The sequence below is a fragment of the Leopardus geoffroyi genome, chromosome D2 (assembly GCF_018350155.1).
Source record: "Leopardus geoffroyi isolate Oge1 chromosome D2, O.geoffroyi_Oge1_pat1.0, whole genome shotgun sequence".
Classification (NCBI taxonomy): Eukaryota; Metazoa; Chordata; class Mammalia; order Carnivora; family Felidae; genus Leopardus; species Leopardus geoffroyi.
The window spans coordinates 55,489,097-55,508,582 of NC_059334.1; the positions used below are offsets into that span (position 1 = coordinate 55,489,097).

Consider the following 19,486-nt stretch of genomic DNA (forward strand, 5'->3'; position numbering starts at 1 on the left):
TGGAAACATGCTTGTAATCCAAAGCACTTGTATATCAAAGCGAATTTTAAGAACCATTGGCTCAGTTATGATCACGTGACATTTGGCATACCATACTACTCATATTGCAAGACATCGCTCATTTATCAAGTTAAAATTTATCAGAAATGTTTGCTTGTCTTGCGGAATACTCACAGAACAAGTTACTCGAAACCCAAGGTTTTACTGTAGTTGACGACGGGAAAGTACAGACGCCAACCAATCAGAAGGGACATTTGCATCAGTGGTGTAGCAGGTCCTGGAGGCCCCTGGCTGGATCAGCCCTAAACTCTGGAGTTGCTGGATCATGAGGAAGTCCAGGCTGTCCAGGGAGGGGCACATGGCCATGGAGGGGGAGGATAGGAAACTCAAGAGGCTTAGGCCAGTAGGTATTAATTAACAGGTATGGAAATATTTCTTTTAATCAGTTCTTAATTTCAGATACTGCATTTATCAGTTATAGGGGCGCCTGGGTGGCGCAGTCGGTTGGGCGTCCGACTTCAGCCAGGTCACGATCTTGCGGTCCGTGAGTTTGAGCCCCGCATGGGGCTCTGGGCTGATGGCTCAGAGCCTGGAGCCTGCTTCCGATTCTGTGTCTCCCTCTCTCTCTGCCCCTCCCCCGTTCATGCTCTGTCTCTCTCTGTCCCAAAAATAAATAAAAGTTGAAAAAAAAAATTTAAAAAAAAAAATAAATAAATAAACATCAAAAAAAAATTTTTTTAATTTAGCAAATATCTTGAAGGGGACACCCATCTTATGTTTGATGCAGCCCTCCTCCTTCTAATAGGACTTTGTTTCCTATGTACTGAAAGTCTGGGAAATTTCCCTGTGCTATTAGATACTTCTAGTGCAGTGTCTCCCACTCCATCTCAGAATTCAGCAAATGTCCCCCGTGGGGAAAACTAAGCATGTGTTTAGAGCTACTCTAGATTCCACTATTAGGCTCCTCCAGATCACACCGTCCAACAAAAGCTCTACTGACTTCTTTGTCCCAGTAAAAACCTTATGCCTGGGTCAACCTCTATCCTTGGCCTGTGCCCAGTTTTGGCAATTTCCCCAAGGGAAGAAAGTGGTCAGAGATTATCAATTCATTCAGAAAAGGCTCTTTTCTCTCCAGAATTTTAGCTCATCAGTCCTTGTTGCTACCAAAACTCTCTAATATCTTTTAAAATAGTATTTCTGTAACTTATCCAGCTTTTTTTCTAGTTGTTTCAGCAGGAACATTGAATTGTTGCTACCTACTGCATTCTATCCAGAAAAATAAGTCCTATTAAATCATTTCAAAATTTAGCCATGGCATGGTCATAACGGCATATGTGGCTGAATTAGCCCAGATCATGCCATGGCCCCTCTTCTGCATCTCTACTACAGCAAGGACAGGTGACCCAAGTAGACCAACTAAAGTTCTGCACTGGAAGGGGGAGCCAGAACATTTTTATTTTTGCAGTAGGTGGGAGGTGTGGGACTAAGGCATGAGAATAAGTCTGGAATATTCCACTGGCTCAGTCTTTCATGCTCATGGAAGAAGCCAGTCTCCAGTAGGAGGAAATGAAGTCTTCACGCAGAAAGGAGAAGCATAGGAGCGCCCAGACGATGTTGGAGTCCCTGGTTACCTGAGCCACAAATTTCTTTTTCGCCTGAGCTAGTTCCAGTCTCTTGAGAGGCTGGGCCAGCTTTATGTTTTTGCCCTTGGCTTTATGAGACACCCTAGGTCAATCCTTTTCTTCTTAAGCAAGGTAAATGTGGATTATGTTACCTGTAACTCAGTCTTAGCTAAGACTGCTCCTTTAATGATGGGCGGGTGTAGAAGGGCCGAGTGAAAGGGGTCTCCCTCACTGCACAGAAGGAAGAAATGGAGGATGGGTGGTGATAGTGCTGAGACCTCAGTTTGAAATCATGAATCCTTACCCCAAGGACAGATGGTGCTTCTGGACTCTGGACACCCAGCCCACTGTGGGAGGAACATCAGACTTGCCCAAGTTATCTGAGTCTGTCTGCCAAAGCCACGCTGTTTTATGCTAACCAAACTGGGAAGCTGTTTCCCACTCTCAACAATATTCAACAATGGGAAGGAATGGAAACAGGAAGATTCCTGTGTTTGCACATTTTACCTACTCCTAGGGCTCCTGACTTGCAGATGAGCCTGAAGTTTACACCAGAGGGTAAACAAGATAGCTATTTGGACATCACACACCACTTTGCCAGTTTCCGTTCTCTTGAATTATTTACCATCTAATTGTCTGCATTGAAACAGAATCTGGAAACACAGAGTCAGAGATGTAGCCTTATTTGTGAGTCAGAGAAGGAAAACTAGAGTCCAGAGAAGTACCTGGAGCAGGAAAACTTCATGGCTTATTGAAGTTCTCTTGCTTTGGGAGGGCTGTGAGTACAAAAAGGTAGGGGAACCAGAGCATTAGCTGATAGAACCACAGGCTGGAATTGTCCTAGAACTAACTGGTTCGGTCTCTCCTGTGGGGCCACAATCCCTGAGCACCAGTCTGGACGTACCCTCTGAGCCTTGATTTCTTGTCTGCAAAAGACAGACTGCAAAGGGGGGTGGGATGGAAAAATAAGCCTCTCTTATTTGTTTGTTTGTTTATTTGTAATATTTATTTATTATTTCTGAGAGACACAGAAAGAGAGAGAGAGAGAGAAACAGAGCATGAGCAGGGGAAGGGCAGAGAGAGAGGAAAACACAGAATTGGAAGCAGGCTCCAGGCTCTGAGCTGTCAGCACAGAGCCTGATGCGGGGCTCGAACCCACAAACCACAAGATCATGACCTGAGCCAAAGTTGGACGCTTAACTGACTGAGCCACCCAAGTGCACCCCTCTTTAGATTTAAAAGATGTTATAAAAAACTTTATTTTCACCATTGTACCAATTATTTCCCATAGGAATAGATACTAGTAGCTGTGAAAAAAAAGAGAAAAATATTCTAAAAATAATTCAAGCAGTAACACAGAAATTTAGAAAAGCTTAGAAAAGTATAATAATAAAACTCATTAGTAGTCTCATTGCTTGATAAGAATCAATCACTCATTATATTTTGATTTATTTTCTTCCAGTCTTTTTTTCTAACCAAATATCTATAATATAATTGGAAAATATTAATTATATTATTTAAATATTATTTAAAAATCTTTTAATTTTAGAAAGAGAGGGGAGAGGGGCAGAGGGAAAGAGAATCTCAAGCAGGCTCCACATTCAGTGTAGAGCTGGTTGCAGGGCTCGATCCCATGACCCTGGGATCACGACTGGAGCCAAAATCAAGAGTTGGATGCTCAACTGATTGAGCCACCCAGGCGCCCTAATATAATTATACTATTTAAAAAATTTATACTGTTATATTGCCTAGTTTTTTCTATTCAACATTTTGTAGTGAACCTCCCCCCCCCCCCAGGTCAATAAATATTCTTTAAACACAAGATTTTTAATGGCTAATTGTTTCAAATAGTTGGTTGTAAAGAGATCTATGATTAAAATATTATTAGCTAGGATTCAATGGATTCAGTTTGACTTCACATAAAATCTAATTGGGGTACTGTGAAGGATACTGATAATAATACGGAGTCACAGACTGGATACAGAGGATCAGGAGCAGAGGTGGAAATGACTCTTCACTACCAGGGCAATTGCCCTGGTGAGAGAGAGAACGTGATGGATGGATGGTCAAGGCAAGGGGTGGATGTGAGCAGCCAGGTGAGTGGGGAGCAGATCCTAGAAAACCCGTGACCCTAATCATTGGATTTAGTAATAACTGCTATTGTGCTATTTCATATGCTATTATGGGCTAAAATCTAGAGTCCAAGTGCCACCTTTATATTCGTATTTCCTTCCAGTCTTTTTTCTAAGCATAATTTTTTTTTACATAGGTGTAACCTATACTGTGAACATTTTTATTAGTTGCTGTTTTTTTTTATTTATACATATGCAGTCTTCTAGTTTGACTTGTATAAGCTTAGGATAGGGGAAAAGATACTGTATATCAATAGAAAAAGACAATTTATCCATTTACTAGTTAGGGTCTTAGTTACACCAGTTTCCACTCAAATCAACATGATTTTGAAATTTGCAAAGGAAACGGTCCACAATTTTTGGGAGGAGAGAGACGTACACATTGTGGAGAAGGCTGATAGTTCCTTTTCTCATAGGCAAGTATGTGGAGGGAAAAGGGGTAAGTAAAGGCATGTCAGGGAAAGTCAGAGAAGCATCCACACCTGCTCATTATATCAAATGTCTAGAGACTCTCTAAATAATTCAGGTGCAGCCAGCTCCCTCCAGGGGCAGGTGCTGCGGAGAGTTTCCAGACAAGCATCTCCTCTTGCAAAACTGGAGCAGACCTAGGATCTGATTACTTGAAAAGGGGTCTAGTTAGTAGCCATGGCAACCCCCTTCTTCAGCCTTACTACTTACCTTGGGTTAAGGTACAAGAAACTACTACTGCTACAGCCCGCTGTGATGGGGAAGAGCTCTGAAGCCCAGCTGCCTGGATTCTAATCTAGGTTCTACTACTTCCTCACTGTGTGACCCTGGGCAATTTACTCAACCTCTCTTATCCTCGGTTTCTGTACTTGTAAACTAGGGATAACAATTCCTTCATTCACATTGTGTGACATCGTATGCAAGGCTCCTACTATAGTGCTGATACGCAATAGCTATCTCCTTAGCGGGTCCCCAACCACATTTCCTAGGAAGAGATGTATGGACTTTAAATAAAAGAGGAGTATCCAGAATTAAGAGAAAGATATTCCTTAGAACAAAATAAATATAACAGCTAACAGTTATTGAAGGTTTACCATAGGTTGGACACTGTGCTGTTTTACATATAATCTCACAAAACCCATTTATGGGGAAGCATTATCAACGTTCCAAGAAGTCAAGACACTTACCCCAGGTCAAACAGCTAGAAGGTGGTAGAATCAAGGCCCAAACCCTGTTCTGTCTCTTACCTGAAAAACAGCCTGCATTCTTACCTTTTAGGTAAATTGGTTTCTGGAAGTTATTTTACTGTGCCAGCACTTATCTCCAGGTGAATCATTTGAGGATGGCAGTGGGGTATAGGGGAGACCTCCTTAGGTCCATGGGGCCAGACTGCCCTCTAGTGTTAGAGGGATCTTAGGGCTAGACAGAAAAAGGAGTGAATTGCTTTTCTTCTGAGATGGCAGTGCACAGTCCTCCCTTCCAGCCTGCAGTGGGTCTGTCTAGTTAAGTGCCTTCCTATTAGCCAAAGAGTTCTCCTAGGAACGGGAGTCAAATAGGTTATAAACACTGGGAGTTAAGGAGAAGAGCTATCTTGGGGTAGGGCAGCAATTCCCTAGACAGCTTAAGCTTTGAACCATTGGACAGAAGGAGTGTCTCCTATTCTCAGCACATGGCACATAATAGGTGCTCAGTGAGTATTCAGTGATGTTTTAAACATCATTCTCACTAAAGAGGGAGTTCTACCAGCAAGAGCAGTTATAAAGTTGTTCCTTGACTTTTGGCAGAAGCACTAGCAGAAAAGACACTGTAACATGTAACCCACCTTCCACTCCAATAATTGGACTCCAAGAGCATGTTCACATTCATGACTAGATGAGAATGATGGCACTCCTCAGTTGTTTAGAAGTGAGTTGGGGTCAGCAAAGATGTATGATCATTTTAGGCTGCCACTCTCATACCAAGACCCTAATGGTCCAAGGGTCTCAGAGAGCACCCTCCCTCCCTTCCATAACTCTGCCAAAGTAGTCTGTTTCACTGGGTGGTCAGGGAGCACCTATAGGCATTGGTCCCAGCTGGGCTACTGGGGAATACAAAGACAGATACACCAGGAAGGGCCCTATTGCTAATTTTGTGGATAATGTTGATGGAGCCTCTTCCCTGAGCTGTGTGTTCAATCCATTGCCGGAATCTCTCCTGACAGGTAGGTGTTAGTCCTCTACTTGTTCCAAATAAGGAAACTGAAGGCCATTTTGGTAAAAGTAACTCTGCTAAGTTCACACAATTTAAAGGTGACAATACAGGTCAGTAGGACTCCCAAAGGCAAGTTCTTTCCAATATGTCACTGGACTACTTCTGTGGAATAACTGGACTCCTGTTACTGTTGCCTTTCTCTAAAATTTGAGAACCTCCAAGAGAATTACCCCCATGGAGCCATCAGTTTACAAACAGATGGCTTTTTTAATACTTTGGTGGTCTAGCTCTCTCTAGTCTAATCTCCTGCAGATCCTCAGTCTGTACTCTCTGCCTGGGGCAAGTCTTAACTCCCTTGCTACTCTCCAGGAGTGCCCAGGAATTTCGTCCTTTCTCCATCTCCTACAGGGCAATTAGGCTTTTCCACATCCTACCACAAAACGTGATTTACAAAACTCATCAATGAGCTCAAGGAAACAAAGGAGGCTTCTAGAAAAATCCACTCCTTAGAGGGGGTTTAAGGTAATTGTGACAAACAGTGCTAGTAGCTTACCCAATGGTTACCATTTTCTCTTCCTTGTGAAGAGGATCCTGATTTTTGTTCAGGTAGGAGTGTGCTCAACTGTAAAGCTGTATTTCCCAACCTCCCCTACAGCTAGAGTTGCCCACATGGCTGCATGAAACAGTTCCTCCATATCAGCCATGTTGTTTAGGTGAATGGATCCCCCTTCCAGTTCCCTGAATCAGGATAATTTTCCTCCCCTACCTAATTTCCCTTCTTCCTTATCAATAGACTCTTACTTCTTGGTGCTACAATACAGCCAGGTAAAAAAGTCACTTCCCAGCTCCCTTGTAGAAGTGAGGAGGGGTGTCACGAACCAGTTCTGGACAAGCAATTGGATGGGTCTTCCTGGAAAGTCACTTAGATGAGGCAGCTGGCACATACTCCTTTGCCTGAGGTTCCTCCTCCTTCCTGCTATCTGGAACACAGTACCGAGTGTAGGGATACCACTATCATATGCAAGAGGGCCTTGCCCTAGGATGGAAGAGCAGAAAGCAAAAGGAGCCCGAGTGCCTGATGACATCACGGAGCCTTCACCTCAGACTCAGCCCTGGGATGCCTACCTCCAGACTTCTTACATGAGACAAAGAATGAACTATCAAGTTCAAGTCCCAGTTGTTTGGATTTCCTGTGACAATGCAACTCAATTCCTACATTTACTACAGTGATGGATTCAGGCCAGTTTAATAAGAGTGGAGCTTAGGACTTTTGTTGGATTGTAGTTTTATTTGATGCCCCCTCCCACCTCCCAATCCCCCAACCCACAACACAGCCAGCTTGCTGCTGGCAGATGTCTGGAACTGTGGTTCTCAAAGTGTGGTTCTTGGATTGGTGGTGGCAGCAGGAGCTGGAAATTTATTAGACATGCAAATTCTCAGCCCTTACCCCCGACCTACTGAATCAGTGATCTAATAACACTGCAGGTGATTCTGAGATTCTCAAGTGTGAGAACCACTGACTTATAGAGATCTATAGAGAAACAGAGCCAAACCCTGATCAAATCCTATCTGAACTACGTGTCGACTTCCTCAGTCATATAACCCAATAAATACACTTTCTTTTGTTAAACTAGTTTGAACTGAGGTACTTGTACCTGAAAACACTCCCACAGTTGCTGCCTCATGGGCACTATCCACACAGGGCCCAAAATACTACCCAGAAATGTCTGTTCCAGGTGCATTGGAGAGACAGAACTGAGTAGTAATCCTATCAACAACTGCCCCGAGTCAAAAAAGAGACCTGATTGAAGTCTTAGGCAAGACTGCCAGAGGATTCATCTGAATATGCAAAATCTTCGTGTTTGCTTGGAGATCTGGGAATGGATTTCTAGTTCAGAAGCACACACGCTGCACGTATTCTACTTTGTACTGCAGCACTCACGTGTTAAGTGTCTAGAGACCCATGGTCCCTTGCTTTGCTCTCACCCCCTGCATAGAGCAGGCCTGCTCCTCTCGGACAAACAAGGACCACCTCTTCTTTCAGGCAGGGCATGACATTCACCTTCTCTTTCCCAGACCCCAAATCAGGTCTCTGTTGCTCACACTGTTCTCAGTAGCATCTGCCCATGTGCTCTACATACTGAAAGGTTTGATCTCAGGCTCAGTGCTGTTCCTCCTTACTCACGTGGAGGGCAAGCTGGGCTTCTAGTGACCAGATAAAGCGGGGATGGGAAAGTCTGGCTTCTGAAAACTGCTTCATGAGTAACATGAGAAAATTCTGGTTTCTTGTGGAGTACAGAGCCAAGCCCATAGCTGGGCACCCCAAAAAAATCACAAGTGATCAACTCGCGCCTATTGAGCGCTTGCTAAGTGTCCATGCTGTGCCAAACTTACGCTACCACCTATGACATAGGAGGTGTTATAGTCCCAGAAAACCGAGGCTCCCAGAACCGAAGTAGCTTGTCCAAAGTCACTTGTTTAATAAGTGGCAAAGCAGGGATTTGAACACAGGTATATATATATTCTTAAAGTGTTTATTTACTTTTGAGAGGGGGCGGGCAGAGAGAGGGAGAGAACCCCAAGCAGGCTCTGAGCTGTCAGCACAGAGCCCAACATGGGGCTCGATCCCACGAACCTGCGAGATCATGACTTGAGCCAAAAATCAAGAGTTGGATGCTTAACTGACTGAGCCACCCGGGCGCCCCTGAACACAGGGATATTTATCCAGAGTCTTCTAAGATAAAGGGATAGAACTCAAACTCAAACTCAACCCAATTCAAACTAGCTTGAGCAAAAGAAAAGGAAATCATTGAGTCCAGTGGTGGATTTCAGGCACTGATGAAACCAGGTGGGCAAAGTCTCTATTTATCCCCTGGTTCCCTTTCCTGTGTTGGATACTTTCCTCTACATGGAAGGATGAGGACAATTTGTTTTTCCTAATAAGTGCAGTAAAAATTTAGTTCTACTAGCATGCCATTTGGCCAAGTTTAAATCATCATATGCCCAGTCCCGAAGCAATCAGTATAAGCAGGGAAACAGAGTACTCTGACTTATCAGAACCATGTGACTGCCACTAAAAATAGTGAGGTTGGGGGGGGGGGGAGGGGCAGATCAGCATTAACCTCCCCTGAATCACAGAGACTGAGTGGGATTACTGCAAAATGCAGGAGATGATTCCACAAAATAAGGGATACACAGCAGACAAATAACACTTACTATAATCTAGTCCTTGGCTGCCCACCTATCTCTCCATCTACTTTTCTAAATGCCACATAATCTATGTATATACTGTATCACTGACATACTTTTGGCTGTAACAGAAACCCTAAACTCAAGTAAACTTGGCTTGAAGAACATTTGTTATCCCAGAGGGCTTTTTTTCCCCATTGGTGGGGGAGGTGGGAGCTTCAGAACTGGTTGTTTCAACAGCCTGTTTGTTGTCAGGAGTTGGTAGCCAGGAAAAGGGAAGGCCCACAGGAGGGATTTCAGAATAAAAGCCAAACAAGTAAGTACTGAAGACTGCCTAGATAGGGGTACTTGCGAGGCTCTGGCTGCCTCCCAATCCTCCTTTGGCGATCTCTTCACTTTGGGTTGAAAATGGGAGAATGCAGTCTGCTCATGGCTTCTGTAGAAAAAGACCAAGCCTGAGGTTGCTCCACAGGGGAAATGGCCTTGTTGGATGACTGGGCTTTACCAGTGTTTTCCAGCCCAAACCCCATTCCCATGCCCTGCCCTAAGAAGGGCAGCTCCCCTCGGGATTGTACCCATCTCAGCAGTCTGGGACAGAACACCTTTCTGTACACCGCACGAACTTCTGCCCCACGTCAGCGTATTCGCTGCTCCAGACTTGTGTTCCATCCCTAGCTCTGGACTTCTGCCTGCACCAGTCCCCTGCCTGAATGCCCTGCCCACTCCTTACTCCTGTGATTCATCTTGCGCATGGCCCAGATCCAGGCCTGCCTCCTCAGTGGAGTCTTCCCCAAGGGCCCTGGCCTTCTTGGGTCACTTTCTATTTTTGACTCCAGGGGTATTTGTTGTCTGGATGGGAGCTGATTGTGGTATTTGCCATACAGTTAAGCAGGACTTTGTTTATTGCCTTTTCAGGCAAGCTATGCCAGAATTCCCCATTCAGAGGGCAGGGCAGGCAGGGTGGCTTGCCAGACCATCTAAGGGTCTGGATGTGAAGTAGAGTTTGGAACGAGTCTGGGAACATGTTCCACACGACACTGTAATTCCTGTGCTCCTAAGACATCCTCAGAGGATAAGAAGCATAGAAGTGAGTGCGTATTTCTTTGGGAGGACCCCCACGAGACAAGAAAGCTTTCAACTGCAGACCGTCAGGCACCAGGGACCCTAATAAAACAGGAGCTAGATGGAGGGAGGGAGGGTCATCCAAAGTGAACTAAGGATGTCAGCTGGGGCTGTGGCCAAGTGGATGCTGTGTGGACCTTGGCACAATGGCAGCACATCTGTAGCTGCTCTTCACATCGTAGCCGCTCTTCAGTCCTTCCCGTTTTCAGTCCTTACGCTCCTGGGCTCCATCTCCTGTTTTCCTTCCCCCTCTCTCAGTCTGGGTCCGTCCTGAGATCTGCCTGTACCGCCTCCATTGACACATGTAGCAGATGGACTCTCCCCAACCAACTTCCAGAGAAGAGCCAGTGCATAACAGCGGGGTGTGAGGACCACGGGGAGGGCAGAGGAAGAAGAGGGCAACGGCAAGTAAGGACGAGAATGTTAACCATGCACACAGGCTTTTCATAAGAACTTTATTTCTCAAAAAGGGGGAGGAATCCAAAGTATTAAAATAACCCTTTAATTTTTGTTTTGGAGGGAAAGGGCAGGAGACAAAGTAATTCATATAAAAATTTCAAGCATGATTGCTATAGGTACTTCTTCCTGGGACTCGCAGCTCCAGGTTCCAACTGCATTCTGGGTAACGCCGGGTCCTCTGGGTCCGGACAGGGGTGAGCATCTGGAATGCTTCCGTAGATTTACTCCACAATAAATACAAAAAGTCAATCTTCCTGGTAGAAATGATTCAGTCCATTTTTGCAACTGTTTCTGATGAGAATGCCAAAAAGGAGAGCTGCCCCTCTTCTAAATTCCAAATCTTTCCTTTCTGAAACTGACTGTAAGCGTGAAGAAATGAAATGTGGAAAGACATATGAGGTGTGATGGGCTCTAGCGCCAACCAAACGCCAGGGGAGACATTACCTCATTGAGGCGATAAAAAGGTAAAAGTGGCCATGATTTTCCATTGCCTTTTATGGGGGGAAGCTGCACCTTTCTGCTTCTATCCTTGCAGGGAACTGGACTGTGAGAAGCAAAGTCCCCGTCCACGGTGGTTATCTTCTAACGTAGAGAAGGGTGAATTGGAATACGCGCGTTAGCCAAGGGCGGTGTTGTCACACTGAGCCCAAAAGCTTCGTGGTACACTTTCCCAGAGGCAGACCCTTCTAGGAAGTGGGAGATGGCACCTGGCTCATCCAGGACACGACGAGATGCTGAAGACCATCTTAACTGTGAAGACCTCTTGAATCCTTCCCAGCTCTTCTCAGTTGGTGTTTCTCTGAGGCACAGGGAGGTTCTCGTGAAGATATTTCAAACTTCCGTGCTCAGAGAAATCGGAGACCACATGGTCCTGCCCCCGCAGTAGCCACTTTGTAGTGAGCAGTCCCTCCAATCCTACTGGTCCCCGTGCGTGGATCCGTGACGTACTGATGCCCACTTCAGCTCCTGAGAAAAAGCACGGATGAGGCTGCGGCTTCCCCAGCCTCCGCTTCCTGTCCGTCCACCAGACCCACAGCTCTCTCTTCTCCCGACCTGGCACCCTCTCACCCTGCCCACTCCATCCTCCCCAGACCCACCTGAGTTCCATGGTCCCTGTCAATGTGCTCTCTGGTTACTATGAATCACAATGGAGTCCCCTCCTAAGGAAACACACTGTGTGGGCCTCTTTCGTGCACTTTTATCCCAAATGCATTTTGACAAGACTAGGAGTGCTGGCTCTGATATCTGCTTAGGGTCTGGACTATGTATCACAATTTGACATTTGGGCATTTTTTGAGGTATACAACAATGTCCAGTATAAAGATGAAGAACATTTCCCCCAAACTTTAAGTTCCAGAATGTAAGGGACATGTTCTCAGTATCCCCCAGAATTCTTAGCACATGTACTCATTTGACAGTTACTGAATACACAAGAGGTGACTGCTCATTTTCCTTCTCTCTTGCTCTAGGCCTAGACTTCGGGCATTAAGGGTCTTCCTGAGTCTAGGTGGGCGTTCTGCATGGTACACAGTGGAGGCAGGGTTCCCTTGTGTGTCACAACTTTACTGAGCAAGTACTATGTACAAGGCACCGTGCTGGGCCTGGGGGAGGCAGTGGTGAATAAATGACGTGAGGTGGTGTTTTCATGGAGCTTATACTTTTGTGGGTAAGGCAGCCAAAGAACGGTTCAGCAAATGATTTCATGTGGTGATGGGAGTGCAGGGAAGGGTGCTGTGACAGACCGTGTGGGCAGGGTGGCCTTCACACAGGTGGAGTGGTTAGGGAGAGCCTCCAAAAGCTGAACAGTGACAAGGAGATGGGCAGGGGAGGGGCAGGTGGAGAGGTGGTGCAGGCAGAGACCAGCAGGGGCAGAGACACCTGAGTGGGGATGTGCTTGGGGGTGGTAGCTGGCATGGACCATGTGACCACTGGATTCAAATTCTGCTTTAATAGCGTAGAGACCTCATGACGTCGGGCATGTTGCCAGTCTCTCGTGCTTCAATTCACTTGGAAAATGAGGAAAATAATAGAATCTGTTATGTAGAACTAAGTGAGACAATGCATGTGATATACTTAGCACAGTGCAAGGAATATGTAAATGCTCAATAAACATCACCTGTCACTGTTATCAACGCGCTTCATAAGAATTTAACTCAACCAGTGTTTAAGTGTTTGCTCTACGTAGGTGATGGAAAGACAATGGACTTTTGCTCTCCGCTATCGTGGGCTTTCAGTTGAAACCTGGGCACCTCAGTCCTTGAAAGTATGCTGCTATTTCTTCTTCCAATAACAGGGAATACAAAAATCAGTGCAACTGATATAATTAAATCAAAAGCCCAACATAACAGAAACAGGCAACTAACGATAAAGGGTCTAATGATTAAGAATAACTGAGTAAAATTCTCTTTAACTACCTTCTGTAATTCAATGAGAAGTACTTCTCTAGGCAGATCATCTATTTAAGAGTTCAGAAAGATTAAAATGTTTTATTTTCAGTGTTGAAATAATGCTCAGATGTGTCATAAATGCCTTACTGGAGCTCTGTATAATGGCACCCCTGAAAACCAGACACTGAAAAATCCTTATACTGGGGAATAGAGATTTTCTTTCTTTTTATTAAAAAAAAATTTTTTTTAAGATTTTAATTTTAAGTAATCTCTATACCAATGTGGGGCTTGAACTGCCAACCCGGGAATCAAGAGTCGCATGCTCCACTGACTAAGCCAGCCAGGTGCCCCTGGAGGTTTTATTTCTAAACAGAAGGGGAGAGGGTGTCTTTCTGAAGCTTTTTATTTCAGAGGTCTGTTTTAGAAGTCACCCTTGCACCTCTGGGCTCACCTGTTTATTTCCAATGCCCAGCATACGTATTAACCCTTTTTATGTCCTGTCCTCATGGGGAACTCCTCACTCTCAGGCAACCTGGCTACGTCTCTTTGAAGCAGTCTGCCACAGCAGTGCTCTTGAGAGACCTTGGCATGTACACCTGTCACAACCTGTGCATGTGGACATGCTGTGGTCTGCCATACAGTAGTGGGAGCAACCCAGGCTTTGGACTTGTACAAGTTTGGGTCTAAAAGACAGCTGGGTGACTTTGGGCAAGTTACTTCACTTCTCTGAATCTCAAAGAACTATGAAAAAGAAAAGACAAGTACCTACCTTCTTAGCATGCAAAATGTTTACAGACAGGACTTCTCCTGGCTCATTGTTGTTACTATTCTTTCTCATCAACCTCCCTCCCACAATTCTGTCCCTATCATCTTGATCAAGCATGTGACTGTAAAGCAGAGGTGTCTCCTCCACCCTCACTATGCTCTTTGTACCACATAGTGATTCACAAAGGGTCTCCTTTCTCTTATGACCAGAATCTTTCTTACCCAGTCCAAAGCGGTAGCCATCAGAGAAGCGAGTGCTGGCATTCCAGAACACACAGGCACTATCTACGTGCTGGAGGAAGAACTCTGCTGTTTTCTCTGCAGCATAAAGAGAAGAAACCGAGTTAAGGTGACCAACCCATGGAGAACATCCCTCCTTCCAGTCATGCACTGGTGACTGATTGGGGCTGGGCCCAGGCCCCTGAAGAGCTTCTCCACACATTAAACACGCAGACTTGTAAAAAGTCTAAAGAGGAAGAAGGTTAACCAGCTTCATCAGTCCCTGTTATGGAAAGAGTAGCTGCCTGGGAAAGACTGGGTTGGAGTCCAGATCTCCCCCTGTAGACATACCCTTGATGCTGCAATGGCCTGACTATATTATTTATAGGCTCCAGTGTGAGAATGCCTAAGTCTGAATTCCAATTCCACACTCAATAGCTGGGTGACCTTGGGCAGGTTTCTGAAGCTCTCTGTGCCAGAGCAAAATGCAGACTGGCAATATTACCTAGCTCATAGGGTTGTATAGAGAATAAAATGACTTGGCATCCACAAAGCACTCATCCCAGAGCCTAGCACACGTAAGTGCTCAGTAAACGTCAGCTATTCAAACTGGTAGTGTTGTGATTCCCCAATAAACCGTCTGTAGATCCTCGGAGGAGGCCATTTACCACTGGCTGCCTTTACTGCTGGGCCTCCAGTGCCTGACACCTACGTGTATCTCTCAGTACTTATCTGTGGAGTGAATGAGTGTGGTGAGCTGCTTCTGCCCTTAACCTCCCGAGCGTAGGTTTCCTCAGCTGTAAATGGGTTTATTCCCATAACCCGGAAAGACTGCTGTAGAAGTTCAAAGGTAATACCTGTGACACAGAGGGAGTCATCTTCAGAGTGGAGCTAACCATCTCTTCCCCACCTCCTCCCCTGGGGCTGCTGTGACAATATAATGTGGCAGATGTGAGAGCACGCAGCAGACCCGTGAATCCAACCAACGCCAGGTATTATCATTAGTGTATTCAGACTATGCTTTCCTGCAGCCAGAAGGGCTGAGAGGTGCTGGACCCCACGGAGACCAAAGCAGAAAAAGCAGGTGCTGCACACTTGAAGCACGTGCGCACACGCACACTGACCATTCTCCGTGACGATGACATCTGTGTGCGAGCTGCCATACTTGTGGATGTGGTCGATGGCCTCCTGGACGCTGTCCACCACTTCAATGCACAATTCCAGGTCCCCATACTCAGTTCGGAGGGACTTAACTTCGGAGGGGCTGAAGGTCAGATAGGAGGCGAACTTGGGGCCCGCATGAATTTTCACCTGGAACAGAGGAAGTCGAGGGGTAACAATATAAACCCAAGAGCAGTCAGTCAGTTCACTCTTCTTTGTCTAGAATCAAACAGCCAGATGAGCCTGCAGGGGAAGAGCCCGTGGCTGCCGTGGCCTGGACAACTAAACCAGCCTTCGACTTCCTTTTAGGAGCTGCCCACCACCCTCCAGGATGCTCTGCTTTCGAAAATGCTGACTGGCCACTTGCCAGCAATGGGCCTTCAGTAAAACTGGAGCAGGGATTTAAGCAGGAAGCCTTTGAATGTTAAGAATGTGCAAGGCATTTAACAGGCTACTGACATAAGCCTTGACTGCTGGCATCTTACTAAAATGAACACTTGGCTATAAAAATCCCATTCCCTGCATACGGGACACGTAGTCTTGGACTCACATGGAAAGGAGGAGATGGCCTGTATATATTTCTACTCCCTTCTCTCTGGATAAGTCCTAAGTGTGCTTCAGAGGAAAAGAGCACTTGGTAACCAACCGCCTCAAACCATGGTTACCTGTCAGATTTCCAACTTTGTCAGTCAGGCCCCAGCTCTAGGCTCAGCTCAGCACCATCCTGCTCCTGGCTGGAGGAATTTAAGAACTGGAGGCTGGTCACTGAAGGCCCCAGTCATAAGTCTGATCCCACTTAGGCTTCACTCTCTGAGACCTCCCATGGCTTGGTTCTTTGGGACCAAGCTTTTGCCTTTGCTCAAGTTACAACAAGCAGAGCATGTCCTGTTCTTGTTGCTCCTGAGGCCCTTCTACCTGCAACCCCACTTTCTCTGGGCCTAGGGTCCAACCACCTTCTTCGTGGACAGGAAACCCATCCCTGAGCCCTCACTCTGGGCAAGTCACCCTGCTGGTTTACCTCCCGCAACACAAAGATGAGGTACACACATTGACTGATGTTGATCTGAGGAATTTCAAGGCAATCTTGACCTTGAATGACTAAGAATATCATAGGTTTGTGTCTGAATCAGGACTGGAGGGGTTTATTCCTGGCTAAAGGAGAGTTTCCTCCTGTCTAGTCCAGCCCAGTCCAGTGTGGTATTTGGCATACATAGGTGCCAGTAATGTCAAGTAAGGCTCCAAACATGAGTGATCACGTGATCTGACCCCATTTTAATTTGTGGTGTATTTTCATTTTCAAAACAATCCTTTCAGGTTCTCACAGGGAGCATGTCCATTTACAAGCTGACTAGAGCCTTCTCTTCCAGCTAAAGGATGAAAGGGAAGTGATACACACTCAGGGTCAAAGCAACCAAGGCCAGCAGCCACTTTATCCAGATACTGTGTTTATTTACATAATTCTGAAAGGGTGCCATGGCATCAGATATTAAAGCTTACAATGTGTTCTGCCAGAAAGCTTAAGACTATCCATTTTTGCCTGGAGAGCATCTTTTTTTTTTTTTTTTTTGTGCAATTAGGAATTTAAGATGGAACATACACTTGTGTGAAACTTACTGGCACTGGTTTTTATAACCTCAATGGAATGGTAATAAAATATTCCAGAGAGAACATCATACAAATTGTGGACTCCCAAATACCACTGTATTAAGTACATTAATATTGGTTAATTGAAGGCCCTAGTGGCAAGGTGGACACATATAAATTTCTGGTTTGAAAACTTTTCTGTGCGATCTTTTCAAACCAAATCCAACAGAAGCGTGTTCAGAAACATAAACTTTAAACTATGCCGCCTGAATAAATGGTTCCAGAAACAGTCCTTTTAGTGGGCTGCCACGTGATCTGTCTTATCTTTGACCTCTCTTAGCACTTACCACGTTCCACTTTGTAATACAGCTATGTGAGCATGGGTTTCTTCTGTGCTAGACTGTGAGAAGGCAGGGATAGGTTTTACTCCTCTCTGTGTACTTAGCATAGAACTCTGTACACAGCAGATGCTCAAAAGTATTGCTTCTTAAATTGCCTTAAATGGTAAAGCAGCTACCCACAGGCTTCTAAATCTCAAAATGGAAGACAGGAAGGGACACAGGAGTCCTGTGGACTTGTACCTGTTCCACTCTCAGCATGTCAATGATCTGGTCAAATAATGGTGTTCTCAGCAGATCTCGGTGAATTAACAGAGTCTCCAAAGCATTACAGGCAGCTGGATATTCACATTTAGAGTCTCGGACTGAAAGAAGGAAGACAAATAATTGTTTCTATTAACATGCTCCCAAGTCACAGAGGATCTGCTAAATATTCTGCCTGCACACAGCAGAGGCCCCATCTAGCTCACCCAGTCTAGTGGCTTTATCGACGCTGGCCTCTGAATCCACATACATGTGGCAGATCCCCTCACTGTGTCCCATCACCGGGATCCCCTTAGCAGCTTTCTGGATATCTCTGACCAGCTGGGAAGAGCCACGTGGAATAATCAGATCTATCATTTTATCTAGGCGACAAAGATCTTCCACTTCTTCTCTGGTATTCACCTGAAGAGGTAGAGAATAAAAACAGAAAAATGACATCTGACCTCATGAAATACAAAGTAGCAGCACCCCTTTTACGGATAAAAGTCTGTACCTCGGGAGAAGTAAATCAGGTGCTGTGAAAACTTATTCCAAAAATAAGAGTCCTGATCATCTACCAAATACTTAACCAAACACTACACATTAGGTGCTGTGCTCTGCATTACAAAACAGGAGGACATGTCCCAGTTGTCTAAGAGCTCAGAGTCTAGCAGGAAAGATACGACTAGGACACAACGCACTGCAACTCAGGGCAGATAATTTTCAAAATGGTACCAAGGTACCAAGTGCTACCTCTGGAAGTCAGAGGAGCTACAGATTATGGCTGGCCAGGAGGATCAAAACGGAGGTGCTGCCCTGTGGCTTCTCCAACCACAGCCTTCAGGGCTGGCTGGGTCTTGCTAAGGAGTCCTGGTTCTCCACGGGTGCCGCTGACAAGCTCTCCCCTGGGGTGAAGCCCTGGTTTCAGGACACTGAGATGATGATGGCCTTTTCTCTTCCTCTTGATTTTTAATTCACCCATATGGTCATGTTATTTACAGGAGAAACACAAATACATACGTATGAGAATGTTTGTAAAATTTTTTTCTGCATAACCCCAAACTGGAAACAACCCAAAAGTTAGCCAACAAAAGAAAGGATAACTGCAGTATACACACATACATGGAATACCACATGGTGATAAAGAGAGAAAACTACTGCTGGATGTAACAATATGGATGGTTCTCACAGACACAAAGATACACAAAAGAAACATAACACAGAAGAGTGTATTTTGTATGATTCCATTTATAATGAAGTTCAAGAATACGCAAAAGAATGTGAAAGAAGTAAATAAGGGGCTACTTGGTGGTGGTGGGGCATACTGATCAGGAAGGGCACAAGGGAGCCTTCTGGGGTGCTAGAAGTGTTCCACAGTTGGATATGGCTGGTGGCTATGTATGTGTGTACGCGGATATTTGGATAAAGTCACAGAGTTTTTCAGGTAAGATTTGTACACTTTACTGTATGGATGTTATACATCAATAAGAAGAGGGGTGGGGGTGGGAGGAAACCCATCTGATTAAGGTAGGATGTGGTAGAGCTGGGATCTGAATCCCTAAAATCTGTGCCCTTTCCACCCCCTGTGGTGACATAAAACAAAAAAAAAAAAAACAAAAAAACCCAATTCCTGTTATGGGGCACGTAATGCAGTGGGTTTATAGACACTGCCCCAGCAACCAGCAGAATCCTGGAATGTCAGAGTAAGTAGGCCTTGATGGAGAAAGAGAAGGATCTTGATGGAGAAAGAGAAGGATGGAGAAAGAGAAGGCTAATTCCAGGTTCAAATGTAAACTTTACAACAGACTGCGTGATTTTAGGTGAGTTACTTTCACCACTGAGCCTGTTTTTCCCCCTCATTCTGATGGCACATTCCTGTTATGGTTTATGTGAAGACTAAACGAGACAACGGATGGGAATTGCCTTGCCCACAGCAAGTTTTCAGTAAGCTATACCTACTACTGTCTAGTTCAAAAACTCCACCTGATGACTGAGGAGAGTGAGACAGTGGTTAAAATAATGAGCATAACAATAATGATAATAGCATGACTTCATTCTTACATGCTGCACGATGGTTTATGACAACCTTTCATAAAATCTGTCTCATC

General features: G+C 45.2%; 1 protein-coding gene across 6 annotated transcripts in view; it reads right to left on the bottom strand.

The window, feature by feature from the left end:
* Window positions 1-10,660: 10,660 nt before the first annotated feature.
* ALDH18A1 (aldehyde dehydrogenase 18 family member A1) overlaps window positions 10,661-19,486 on the bottom strand; it is a 41,127-nt gene continuing 32,301 nt past the window's right edge. For all 6 annotated transcript variants that reach the window (XM_045438344.1, XM_045438345.1, XM_045438346.1 and 3 more), the window contains exons 14-18: window positions 17,606-17,801; window positions 17,379-17,500; window positions 15,177-15,363; window positions 14,056-14,151; window positions 10,661-11,647 (exon numbers count right to left, since the gene is read on the bottom strand). In XM_045438344.1, the coding sequence (XP_045294300.1) occupies window positions 11,466-11,647; window positions 14,056-14,151; window positions 15,177-15,363; window positions 17,379-17,500; window positions 17,606-17,801 (783 nt within the window). In that variant the 3' untranslated portion in view covers window positions 10,661-11,465. The remainder of the gene's footprint in view (window positions 11,648-14,055; window positions 14,152-15,176; window positions 15,364-17,378; window positions 17,501-17,605; window positions 17,802-19,486) is intronic.